Genomic DNA, 14257 nt, shown 5'->3' with positions numbered 1-14257 from the left:
GCTGGGATCTTCACTGGGGAACATCTCTTAACCAACTTCAGATATGCTGGTGGATACTCTTTGATACAACACAGATGCAATGCAACAAGTCTGCAAAAACAGTTTGTGAGGAATATAGACTGTTCCTGAATGCAATGAAAACAAAATGCATGTACATTGACATGACTAACAAAACAGGATGCCAATGAACACCACAATTAAAGGGCAAGCTGTAGAAGCAGCAGATGAAATCAATTATTTGGGATCATGCACACCAACTAAGGAGGCTGCTCTGAAGAAATCAGAAAGCTAGAGATGGCTTGCTCAGCTATAGCCTCCTTTAAGAAAGTGTGGAAAAAATGTGTATCTCGGAATGTACAAAGGTGCAACTGGTGAAAAGCCTAATTTTTTCTCTAGCGATTTATGGATGAGGGTCCTGGGAAGTTAATTCTGCTGACAAGAAGAAAATTGAAGCTTTTGAAATGTGGTGCTGGCAAAGACTCTTGCGTTATCTCCTAGATGGAAAAAAAAAGACAAATGCTTGTGTTAGAGATACTATTGTAGACAAACACCCCCTGATCTTGGAAATCAACAGATGCAACTGGATGTAGTTTGGTCACATTAGAAGATTGAAATAAGCTTGAGAAAGTTACTATGGAAGGAACAGTGGAGGGTCATTGCAGATGGATGCCTGCTGCCGTTGCAGGGACACAGAGCTTGGGACAGGGGACAGGGGACTGGCCAAGGGAGCAGCTGGTCTGTCTGTCCACAATGAGGTTGCACTGCACAAAGAATCAGCCTCAGCCCGAAGGAAAGAGGTGCCCCGATTGGTGACTTGGGGAGTGATGCTGGAGCAGCAATTGGGCTGTTTGCTGATGATAGGTTGTTACTGACCGCAGTGATGGAGTGATTATGGGTGAATTCCTGCCTCCCCAAAGACTGATGTAGAAGTCTCCATCCCAAGGCAAGAGGTGGGAGCTTCTAACTCCACAGAGAGGGGACCCCTCCTCCACCATATGGGCATAACTGTGGTGACTCCCTTAGGAATAGCAAACCAGTAAGCAGAACTTACTTGGCTGAAAGAGACTATGGTGGAAGATATGCTGATCACACACAGTGTCCCAGTTCAACCCATCCACAACAGAATTAATATGTAGGCACCCGTAGTCGTTGAAAAATGTCATTCTCTTGGGGACAGAGAAATATTTGCTGTCCTACCCCATCTCTCCCTGACCCAGAACAAGTATCAGTTACACCACTTAGACTAGCAGGGGATTAGGTGTGCATACAACTCAAACAAGCGGAGGCTATTATCTGCTTTTACATGGGCTTAATGATCAGTGGTTTCAAAATGCTCTTACAGCTTTTCTATATCAATTATGCGTAGCTGTTTTGAAACAGGGATTATGAAATGGTTATTAACTTAGGCCCTCTGCCTCAGTTGCTGAAACCTTCCCCACTGTACGTTGGATTTCTCATCACAGATGCACACAGAGAGAACAAAAAAAAACGAAAAACTTGACAGCAACAACTAAAAGCCATCTGTAGAAAAGAATCACTAGCAAGAAACAAAGCAAAGATTCATGAGCTGCATGCTCAGTCTCATTCCATTCATCTCTTTTATTTGCTGGAGGAGTTTCTCTGCTGTGGTGGTTTACCTCTGGCGGTAGCTGTTTCTCCATCCACGTGAGCCATGCGCTGCATGGCAGTTGCTCCGGCACATATTGGCATGCTGATTTTCTGCCCCAAGACAGAGGTTGACAGGTCCATGACAGACACATCCCTGAGCATCCGTGGATACAGCCTCAATCTGAGAGAAAGGGGAGGTGGGAGAAAAAATGAACTATATTATTCACAGCTCACAAGGAATGAGATCAAGTTTCCTTTCATCGGGCCAATCATCAGGAAAGGTCGAGAAGAGAATGAAGCCCTGAGAGCTATTTGAAAGGTAGGCAGGGGTTAGTTAAAAGTTAGGAAGTGACATGGCTTTAATTGTGTGTGTGTATATATATATATATCTTCCTACTGTATCTTCCACTGCATGCATCCGATGAAGTGGGTTTTAGCCCACGAAAGCTTATGCTCAAAGAAATTTGTTAGTCTCTAAGGTGCCACAAGGACTCCTCATTCTTTTAGCTTTAATTTACTATCCCAAGCTTCTGTGAAGCTGATGAAATGTACCACGCAAGGTCGGAAAGGAATCAATAAAGGGGAAAAGAGGTGAAGAGCATTAGAACAGGGGCTCTCAACCTTTCCAGAAGACTGTCTTCCTTTCAGGAGTCTGATTTGTCTTGAGCACCCCCAAGTTTTGCCTCACCTGAAAACTACTTGCTTACAAAATCAGACATAAAATTGCAGAAGTGTCCCAGCCACACTATTACTGAAAAATTGCTGAGTTTCTCATTTTTACCATAATAATTATAACATAAATCAGTTGGAATATAAATATTGTCCTTATATTTCAGTGTATAGCATATAGAGCAGCATAAACAAGTAATTGTCTGTATGAAATTTTAGTTTGTGCTGACTTCACTAGTGCTTTTTATGTAGCCCATTGTAAAACTAGGCAAATATCTAGATGAACTGAGGTACTCCCTGAGGACCTCTGTGTACCCCCAGGGGTACATGTACCCCTGGTTGAGAATCCACTGCCTCAGAACATTATCAGTTGACACAGTATTAAAAAAACCAGCCAACAGATGCAAAACAGTTACATGAGTCTCCATCCCAGAGCAGAAATGGGTGTCTGTCACTTCAGATAGCAAGAAAAGTTATTATTGCTCAGCTCAGTGTCCCTCAATTATTTCCCCCTGTGGAACTGCGAGCCTCTGGAAACAAGCATTTCATGGAAAATGGTACAGCATGGTCAGTGATCTCATGCACTTTTGTCCCTGTGCAGCTGACACCCTGTGCATTGGCTGTCTATAATATGCCATATTCTTTCCTTAAGGTGAGTTATCTTACTCCCATCGCACCAAGTCAGGGGGAGTAAGGGAGTCCCAGGTAAGACTTTCATCCCCTGGTATGGGCTACCTGAGTCATCGCTGGTGGCCTTGTGGGGAGAACACGCTCCACTGGGCTTGCTCTTTAGATGCAAATTGCAAGATTATTCAGTGGAACTAGCTGAATTAGCTTGACAGTTTAATTTTTGTCAACTCAATGGCTGCATTAAGTGACAAATGTGTAGACAGGTGATCAGTGAATATCCTAGCAGGTGAGCGATTATGTGACAAGTAACTGGGTACGCCCCATGCACATTTTGAGAGGAGTGGCATGTAAATACATTGGATGGTAAAATGCTTCTTTGATTTTTCAAGCAATGGGGAGAAGTTTGAGTAGCGGGGGGGGAAGGAAATGAGTAGAGCCTTAGTTTCCCTCACCCTCTCCACTTAAAAGTAATGGCCCAGTGCAGAAGGGGAAGTCCCCTGCTACTGATCTGTGCCAGCAGCAAGATTACTTCCTTCCTGGAGCAAGTGGGGCGGGATGGAATGAATTGAGGCGACACCAAGTATGAGCCCCAGGAGGATTGCAAGGGCTAATATGAATCGAGAGGACTTGCGGCCAGCAGGTGCAGGGGATAGACCGGAGAATCACACTGTCACCAGGAAAAGGCAAGTCTACATGATTGGAGACTCCTTACTGAGAAGAATAGACAGGCCTGTAACTAGAGCAGATTGGGAAAACAGAAGGGTGTGCTGTCTGCCAGGTGCTAAGATACAGGATGTGGACCTGAGGCTGAAAAGGATCCTAGCAGAAGCGGGAAAGAATCCGTTGAGTGTCCTTCATGTGGGAACGAATGATACGGCTAGTTACTCGCTGGACTGTATCAAGGAGGACTATGCCAGACTGGGGAAGACGCTCAAGGAAATCGAGGCTCAGGTGATCTTCAGTGGGATTCTGCTGGTTCCTAGAGCAGGGCGACAAAATGCGGAGGAGGCCTGGAATGTACTTTATAGTCACAGCTGCAGAACATTCGGAAGCCTTGCATCCCAAAGAAGAGGAGAAAAAACATAGGGCAGGAGTTGTAAAGCCAAGCGATGACGCATGCCATCTCAGAGGGGATTAGGAAATAAGCAAGAAAGCTTACAGGAGTGGAAGAAAGGCGGGACTAGCAAGGGAACACGACTTAGTGAGGTCAGAAGAACGTGTAAGGGATAATCAGTGAGGAAGGCTAAAAGCCATTTAGAAACTGGACCTGCAAGGGAATTCAAATCCAAAAGTAAAAAAGGGTTTCTAAAAGCCACAAATAATAAGAAGAACAAAAGAAAGAAGAAGTGGGGCCCGCTATAACACTGAGGATTGGATATGGAGGTTAAGGATAACCTAGGCATGGCCCAATATCTTAATACGTACTTTGCCTCAGTCTTAGTAAGACTAGTGAGGAGTTTTAGGATGATGGAGGTGATAAAAGCAGGCATGAGGATATGGAGGTGGATTATTACCGGCATCTGAGGTAGAGGCCACAAACTGGAACAGCCTTAATGGGAACATCGTAGGGCCCGGACAATCTCCTCCAAGGATGTTAAAGAAACGGCGCATATAATATTGCCGAGCCCATTAGGAGAGAAATTTAATTTAATCAATCGTAAACTCGGGAGGTTGTAAAAAACGTAGACTGTGAGAATTGTCTAACCGTAGTTCCTATTTTTAGAAAGGGAAAAAAAGTGATCAGGGTAACTATGGCCTTGTTAACTTGACTCTGTAGTATGTTAAGGTCTGGAAAAAATTTTAAAGGAGAAGTAGTTAAGGACATTTGACGGTCAATGGAATGGGACGAAATTGCAACATGGATTTACTAAAAGTAGTCGTGCCAAACCAACACTGATCTCCTTTTTTCGAGAAGGTGACAATTCTTAGACAAGGAAATGCGGTAGATCTAATTTTACACTCGAGTTTCAGTAAAAGGCATTTGAACGGTTCCACACTGAGGGACGTAGTTAAAGTTGGAAAAGGGGATCAATATGAAAGACATTGTAAGGTGACAATAAGGAAACTTGTTTTACAAAAAGGGGTAAAGGACAACAATTTTACAGACGGCTACGTACTGGAAGGGTGACACATGTCAGGCAATGCTAAGGAGGTACTAGTGGAGTACCTCAAGAGAATACAAGTCATTTAGGTGAGCAAAGACAATCAAGTTATTTAAGCCTTTTATACCTACAAGAACCTTGGACAAAACGAGCGGGAATGTGCTAATAAAGTTGCGGATGACAAAACTGGGGGGTAATTGCTAACACGGAGAAGACCGGGATACATAACAGTAAGATCTGGACCAACCTTGTGTACACTGGAAGTACATAGTAATAGAGGATTGAAATATAGATAGTGAAAAGTGCAGGCCATGCATTTAGGGATTAATAATAAGAATGTTAGATATACATTGGGAACTCCATCATTTGGAAGATCAACAGAGGAGGAAGAAGGACCTTGGGTATTGGTTGCATAGCGGATGTCTATGAGCCGCCAATGGCGATATGGCCGTCTAAAAAAAGCAATGCGGTTTGGGAATGCATCAGGTGCGAGAATATCAGCAAGGTAAGGAGGTGTTAGTACGTATATATAAAGGCGGCTTGGTGAGACCCCACCTGGAATATGTGTGCAGTTTTCTGTGTCCCAATGTTTAAGAAGGATGAATATACAAACTGGAACAGGTTCAGAAGACGGGACTACTAGGATGTCCAGAGGAATGGAAAACCTGCCTTATGAAAGGAGACCTCAAGAGCTTGGCTTGTTTAGCCTGGCCAAAAGAAGCTCCGGGGGGATAAACCGGTAAGAGCTGCTATGATCTATATACAATATATCGGGGGATTAATGTTTAGGCGAGGGAGAGGAATTATTTAAGCTTAGTACTAATGTAGGCACAAGGACTAATGGGACAAACTGGATATAGGAAGTTTAGACTTGAAATTAGACGTAAGGTTTCTAACCATTAGGGGAGAGAAGTTCTGGAACAGCCTGCCCGAGGAGGAGTAGTGGGGGCAAAAGACTTTATCTGGCTTAAGACTAAGCGTGAATAAGTATATGGAGGGGAGAATATGATGGGATAGTTATTTGGGCAATTGATCTTGGATTATCGGCAGATAAGTCTGCTCAATGGTCTGTGAGGGGATGTTGGATGGGATGGGATCTGAGTTACTGCAGAGATTCTTTCCTGGGTGCTGGCTGGTGAGGTCTTGCCCACATGCTAGGGTTAGCTGATCGCCAATATTTGGGGTCGGGAAGGAATTTTCCTCAGGGTGGATTGGCAGGGGCCCTGGAGGTTTTTCGCCTTCCTCTGCAGCGTGGGGCACGGGTCACTTGCTGGTGGATTCTCTGCAGCTTGAGGTGTTCAAACCACAATTTTGAGGATTCAATAACTCAGTCATGGGTTAGGGGTGCTTATAAAAGATAGATGGAGGGCTGTGAATAAAAGTGGATGGGTAGGGTTCTGTGGCCTGCTTTGTGCAGGAGGTCAGACTAGATGATCATATTGGTCCCTTCTGACCTACGAGTCTATGAGTCTATGAAATGCTCCATTTGTTGCATGGTCTGCTTACGCACAGCCTCTTAGGCAGAGCCAATGGTAAATTACACTCTACTCCTTGAATGACCAGAATCCGCCGGACCATCCCAGCCCCTGTATTGGGCCTCATCCGTTTCAATGCCCGGAAATCACACTGATGAAAAGCACACCATTCTGGTTCTTTATAAGGGCCAGATTCCCAAAATGGATGCCATGAAACGGTATTTCAAAACGGGCACCAGAAGAGTCATGTATTGCATCGCAATAAAGCTGAATATCATGTGCTTAGACAGCAAGCAACTCAGGACAAGGAGTCTTTGTACAGCGCCTAGCACCGTGGGGTCCTGGCCCCTCCGTGCCTCGCCCCCTCCCTCCCAGTGATATCACAATAGAAATAACAAATATGCATGTGGTGACGTTAACGCTGGGCTGTCTGTCAAGTCATGCTTACTGCGACCAACAGGCTGAGTTCTGAAAGACAACAGTAAAGATCGAGCCATTATTACCACCAGCCACAAGAGGGTGTGCGTTAGTAGGTGTTGGTGCATGTCTTGGGCGCGTTGTGAGACACAAGGAGGGAGGGCTGGGGGCTTTTGGCATGCAATGACAAGACACACATCAGTGTCTTGCTAATGCACAACCATGCATGGCTGCTTGCTATAAGATTGTGGCTCCTGAATTTTAACTAAAGAAAACAAATTAAAAGCTGCCTGGCTACCTCTATAGTACTGCTGAGTGCAGCCACCCAGGCTGCACTAGAGTCATGGATTCCCTTTCAAGCACCACTTCTATTATTATTATTCATATGAGGGTACCTTCTAAATGCTCCAATGTGCTAGGCCAGTGGTTCTCAAACTGTTGTACCGGTGACCCCTTTCACACAGCAAGCCTCTGAGTGCGACCCCCACTTACAAATTAAAAACACGTTTTTATATATTTAACACCATTATAAATGCTGGAGGCAAAGCGGGGTTGGGGTGGAGGCTGACTCCTTGTGACCCCCCCGCCCCAGTCTGAGAAGCCCTGTGCTAGGCATTATAAAGCCATAATAAGAGAGGATCCCTACCCTGACAACTTACAATCTAAGCAGACAAAATAAGTTTTATTAGAGGGGAAATTGAGACACAGAAAGATGAAGTGACTTTTCCCAGTCACACAGGCAGAGTCTGTGGCGGAGCCAGGAATTAAATCCAGATTCCCTGCATTGTCTTACCCATGAGACCATCCTACTTCTCCAGGAAAGCGCTCCCCTGGGAAAAGAAAAATGTTACCTTCTCTTTAGTTCAAGAGATTGTGCTCAGGAATAGGTAAAGAAGTAGCCATGTGATTTAACTATGCGAGCGTTATTTGCATTCTTGGACTGCAGAGGAGCCTTGGTCATGGACCATGACCCCAGGGTGCTAGGGGCTGTACAAACACAGAACAAAAAGATGGGTCCTTCCCGACAGAGTTTACAATCTATCCTATTTCTCATCCATTACATTCACATAAGACATGGCCCTCAGCCTCATGCCTAGCAACCCACTAAATAAGGAATTACCACGCCCATCAAGACCTCCTCCTGTCCTATCTGATTGTTGTGTTTTGGTGAAGGATGGGTCGAGGGTTGCAAGGAAGAGGACATTGCTCCTCCTCCCTCTCCCCCCATCAGCCTCTCCATTCTGGCACTTACAACCTAGAGTTCATGGAGACTTCCTATATGAAGCCATAGGTCCATTTTCTGTTCTGGCCTGAGATGACACTAGAAGATTGGTGTGAACTGTGTGTTCTACTGCCACCGAATAACACTTCCTCCTTGCTTTACTGCAACTGGTCTCCTCTGACGTTCCGAGTCAACTTTTCCCAGTGCTTATAAAGCAGGGATGGGCAAAACAGGGCAGAAAATGTAAATCCCTCTAAAACCTTTGCTCACTTTTCCAGGCAAACCTAAAATAAAACCTTATGGTTCTGGCAGTTTTAATGGTGAATTCTCTGTAACTTGGTCTTTAACCCATGATTTGAAGTAACTCAGCCAGAGGTTAGGGGTCTATTACAGAAGTGTGATTTAACTAGGTTCTGTGTGATTTTAACATAGGTTCTGTGGCCTGCAATGTGCAGGAGGTCAGAATAGATGATCACAATAGTCCCTTCTGACCGTATAGTCTATGAAAGGTTTTCCACCCCCAGACCTTCTACTTTCAGTTTTTGGCCATGGTTTCTTCTGTCAGGTTGAGATCTATAGGTGCTGGAACTAGGGGTGCTGGGGCGGGGGCTGCAGCATCCCCTGGCCTGAAGTGGTTTCCATTACATACAGGGCTTACAGTTTGGGTCAATGGCTCTCAGCACCGCTTCTATTCACATTGTTCCAGCACCCCTGCTCAGATCCCCAGCTGCTGTAAACCAATGTAGCTCTGATGAAGGATACCACTGAGGATCAAGCCGTAGGTGCCAAAATACCACAATTCTCGCCAGGAACGGACGCAGAAGTACCAAAATCCCTTTTTTAAAAGAGACAGTTTTCATGAGATTTCCAGCCTAAATTTGCAGAATCAGGAGGCTCGGTTGTTTATAAGCATCCACATTTTAGGAGAATAACCAATAAAACAACCTCAGTTCCCAACCCCTTGGACCTCTACTATCACAAATATACGGCTCCTAAAATATTCTTTTTTGTTTCCTTTTTTTGATACTTCTCCCCTTTAAACATTTTCATGGAGCAAGTTCTAGACAGATGTTGGACCAATGCTCATGTTTCAGCAGTGGTTTTACAAGGTCACTCATTCTTATGAAATAAAGAAAATGACACATGTGATTCCTCCAGGCCCTGGAACAATAGCATTGCCTGGATATATATTCAAGACAATGTATTTTTTTTTTTTTAATAATCATCTATTGAGCATCCACCTTGTTTTTCCAAGCTAATGTAGCCTGCATAACCACGTGCTGTGCGGTCAGTCATTGGGATGGGAAACCACCATGGTACATCTAAGTGATGCAGGAAGTAGCTTTTGTGATTTCAGTGGCTGTGATGGTCACTTGTAATCACTTAACATCAATCGTTCTGTAGTTAATAAACGTATCTTATTGTTTTATCTTAACCAGTGTGCTTGGATTAGAGTGTGGGGAAAACTCCATTTGGAATAGCAAGGCTGACACATGCATTATTTCCTTTGACGAAATGATGGACTGTCTATGAGTGTGCATTGTTCTGTAGTGTGCTGGACAGTACAAGACGCACATTGCTGGCGGAAGATTCGAGGCTGGGAATTAGTGGGTGTGGGCCTGTAAGTAATTCATGAATGACTGGTCAGAGTGCTCACGTAGTTAGCTGGGAGTGAATGTGCATGCTGAAGTCAGTGTGAGCAGGCCAAGAGGCATTCCAGGGTAGAGATTTTAGGGACACAGCTGTTCAAACGGTCCAGATTGTACCCTGGGGAATGTCACAGTAGCTTTCTTCCAAAGTTGGCTTAAAAAAAAGGAGAGAGGAGGAATTTAAGGAATTTCTTTTCTCTCCCCTGCTTCATTTTTTTCTTAATTTTGACATTTGAATTCCATTGAAATTTCAAAACCTGAAAAATTTCAATCAGTTCTAAATTTGGTTTATAACAAGAAGGGGAAAAAATCACTGACATTTCCCCCATTTGATTTCAAATGTCAAGTATTTGAAATCTCATTGAAGTGTTTAAATATGATACATTCTAACCAACTCTCCTTCCTTCCCTCTGAGTCAGTGCTAATTAATGCCCCAGCTCTGTGATGCTAGATAAACATACTGTGAAATCAAGCTTCTTATCCCAGGCACATTCTAACTCATTCTGCTACCTTACTTCCCTCTACAGCTCTGCACTTCCTGTCATAAACTGTCACAGCTGGTGCTGTTACCCAGAGGAAACGTATTAGTTCTCACAGGCTGTTTTGAACTGAATCCATTAATTTTCTTGTAAAGCACTTGGAGATCCTTAGATGACAGACATCACAGAAATGCAGTCAGCATATCCTCATTAAAAACCACTTGGGGAAAGACCGGTGAAAATTTCCATAGATTTATTCAAACAAGCCATTTAATAGTGGGTACGTCCCACTCGCTTCTCTGGAGATCCATCTGGAGCAGAAACAAGAAAATATTTCATTCACCCTTTGCTATCGATGGGGTGAGAGCATGATGTATGCGTTCATAGTAGATTCTTTAGTCTCCCAGTGCAGTGTGATGGAATTCCTACATGGGTTATACACAGTATGGGATTATCCTCCGTCAGCAGCACTCAGTGCTGAGAATTTACACCTGACAGGCTTCAGGAAGATGCTGACCAGAGTAAGTGAGTGCAAGCCATAAATCACCCCCAGTTCAAACACACGTCTTGAAGAGGAAGGTACCAAATGCGGTGACTTGTTGCCACTTAGTGAAGTACTTTGGCTTTCCAGAGGCAATGTTCCTCTTTGTTCCTTGGAACTTCTGTATAAAATACAAAACATTCCTGGGGGGGGGGGGTTAACTGAATATAAATACCTGCTTGAACCTGACTGCATTCTCAGTCTTCTGCAATATATATGCCGAGTCATTTGAATGACCTTAATACCTAGCCACCAGGCCATGATCTTTTGCTGTGTCTTTGGTAAACAAGCGGTCACTGTTCCATGTACGTGTCCCGGAAGATAACGTCTCTTGTTCCAAATGCCTTTGGAAAGTCCACGGCAGAGTGTGTCACAACAGGTTATCAGAGATTTGATTCCCTTCCCCCTCCGCTCTTCATTTAAAAGGCTGAAAGAAGAGATTTCAGATTGATTTCTTGAGTGCCATCAAGCCAAAGACACCCTGACCTTGTCCAAAAATCCATTCTCTGTTCACCCCGGTTGGTAATTAGAAAAATTTAGGAGTGAATTTAATCACCAGGCAGCCCAGCCTTGGAAAGACATGAGCTAAAAACAAATGCAAGGTGAGCAAGGTCATATTCTGTAGGGATGACGTGCTCTGACATCCCAACATCTTCTCAGACCTTAAAATCTTATCTTTACAACAATCACCACCATGTTATCCCAGGGCTCTACCGTTAGCAATAAAGTCCTTACATTAGGATGTGAACCTTGGCTCTTATTGCAATATGGACTCATGTTCTTGATCAGTGTTAATCACTGAGAAATCAACTAATACAAGAAAGTTACTATGACTAGCATAAAAACTGGTCTCTCGTGGACATTATATGCTAGGTGAACTGATTATACGTCAAGAGTATTTGAGGTTACTCAAACTTCTCATTGCCTAAAAGCTAAAACAAGTATTTTATAATCCATTATATATGCTTGCCGCTCCTCCAGAAGCATACATGGTACATATCAAATTAACTGTGTCACATCCCAAAGTAATCGCTCTCTTGCTAGGACATTCACGGATAACCATTCTAATCATTTGTCACTTAATGCAGCCATTGAGTTAACAATAAATAAATAAATAAACTAATCCAACAAAGTAATTCACATTTAAAGGCACCGAAACTCATGTACCAAAACGGCATGTACATGTACCTCATGTACCAAAACGGCAACCTGTGCATTTCCCACGCACTTTCCAAGTGCTGTTTCAGTCTCAATTTTGTGCTGTTACTTTGCAGGTATAAGTGACATCTGGACTTTTAGGGTAGGGTTTTGAAAAGTATTGACCTAATTCTGCCTCTGTTGAAGGTGATGGGAGGTTTAGGATTTTCATAAGTAAAGTTTAACATTAATGAATCTTTGCAACACTGACTTTGTGAGCTAAAGAAGTTGGATTCCTTCTCCCCTCCGTCCCGGAGTGGGTGGTTTACTGAAGCACAACCCATAATTTGCTCCCATGAAAGCTGTGGAGCAGAACCCACTACTACTGAGCAACAATCTAGCAGTTGAACCACGAGACCATCCATCCTTATTCAGCCTTGTGGCAGAAACCTGAAGGATATTGACTGGAGATAGTACTCACAGTACACCCCAAAGTAGAGTGAAAGCTTTAAACATACACGATACAATTGTGCTATTTGCATATCCCTTGTCACCATGAGCCTCTGGTCTGATAAATACTGAGTCACAACATGAGAGCATTTGCTTGGAAAATTAAAATCTCTTATCATATTTGGCAGCCTTCTCCATAGGCTGCAAAACACAATGGGGCAGAACCTTAGCTGATGTGAATTGTCAACACTGTATAACAGACACACTTCAGAATCATTCCAGAATCCCACAGAAAAACATCATTGTGGTGAAGCTCAGGTTGCAGATGCTCATTCGTGTTTCAAGTGCACGTTACCTTTCAGAAACAGAGTTTAAAAATACTTACATGCACTAGAAATCCAGGAATGCACTTCTCAAACAAAGCATCCAAACTACATTAAATTTGTATCCGTAGAGATGCCAACCTACTACTTTTCCTGATAGCTCTGCATAGATAGGGGCAGTGGTTCTCAAACTTTTGTACTGGTGACCCCTTTCACATAGCAAGCCTCTGTGTGCAATCCCCCTTATAAATTAAAAAACACTTTAAATATATTTAACATCATTATAAATGCTGGAGGCAAAGCAGGGTTTGGGGTGGAGGCTGACAGCCCATGACCCCCCCATGTCAGAACCTTCTGACCCCCTAAGGGGTCTTGACTCCCACTTTGGGAACCCCTGGATAAGGGAATAGAAATATATCATATTCTCAAGGTGCCTCTATAAGTTCTAATGATTATATATATATTAGCACACAACCAGTGAAAAACTCTTTGATTTTTACAGTGTCACAGGAGCAGGTAAGCACCTGACAGTCACCTAAATGAAGAATGAGCATTCAAACAGAAAGGACTTTGTTAGCTGCATAGTTAAATATAATATGGTAGGATGGACTATGACTCAGAAGATGTGAGTTCTATTCCTAGCTCTGCCACTAACCTTCTAGGTGACCTTAGGCAAGTCATTGCACCTTGCTGTGTGCGTCAGTTTCCCCACCTGTAAAATGTGGACAAGAATTACTATCTTCTCTTGTAAAGTGCTTTGAGGTCTAGTGTTGAATAGCACCATAACAGAGCCAGTTTTTCTCAGTATTAAATCACAACTGCTGTTTTGGATTTTCCAACAATAATTCCCAATAGTAAAAAGTAACACTGAAAAAATATACTGGGTCTGCTTCCACTCGCAGAGAAATCAGTGGCAGAAGTCCCATTGACCTCAGTGGGAATGTCCATTGTTAATGGATGTTTGCATTTCATCCTTTCTAAAAGTTGATATAATGGTATTTACTCATCCAAGGTAATTAATCCCATATAATGCAGAATATTTGTCACATACGAACAGACCAATAAACACTTGCTAAGGAAAAAACTGAGCAGTTAATTGAGTGAGCCGTTTGGCTGAACATCCAAAGGCAACTTACAATTACTTGAAAACTAATTAGTTTTAACAGAGATAAGCGATCAGCATTGTCCTATGATGCAACAGGCAGGGTCACACCTGTTATGTCTTCCATGGGCATTAGTTATACTCTATATGTTGTAGTGATAACGGCATGTCTTAAGCCCATTGGGGAACAAGATGTTAATGAAATCCTTATCAGAGGGGTAGCCATGTTAGTCTGGATCTGTAAAAGCAGCAAAGAGTCCTGTGGCACCTTATAGACTAACAGATTTATTGGAGCATGAGCTTTCGGGAGTCAATACCCACTTCGTCGGATTCATGAAATCCTTGTTTTCTGTTATATTAAATGGCTAAGTGTGGCCCAAAAATTTCATGTCAAGTTATGGCTGGCTTTCTCCAGTTATAACCACCACCACTAACATCATTTTCACCTTTTAT

The 14257-nt window shown here is 43.2% G+C and overlaps 1 protein-coding gene across 1 annotated transcript in view; it reads right to left on the bottom strand.

Annotated features, from left to right (window-relative positions):
- The window catches only part of HAO1 (hydroxyacid oxidase 1), a 51435-nt gene that overhangs the window by 35466 nt on the left and 1712 nt on the right, over positions 1-14257 (bottom strand). The window contains exon 2 of the mRNA XM_032780334.2: positions 1638-1789. Within this exon, the coding sequence (XP_032636225.1) occupies positions 1638-1789 (152 nt within the window). The remainder of the gene's footprint in view (positions 1-1637; positions 1790-14257) is intronic.

Source organism: Chelonoidis abingdonii, chromosome 3 (assembly GCF_003597395.2).
Source record: "Chelonoidis abingdonii isolate Lonesome George chromosome 3, CheloAbing_2.0, whole genome shotgun sequence".
Lineage (NCBI taxonomy): Eukaryota > Metazoa > Chordata > Testudines > Testudinidae > Chelonoidis > Chelonoidis abingdonii.
Note: the sequence above shows the minus strand (reverse complement) of the source record. Positions and strands in the feature narration are given on the sequence as shown.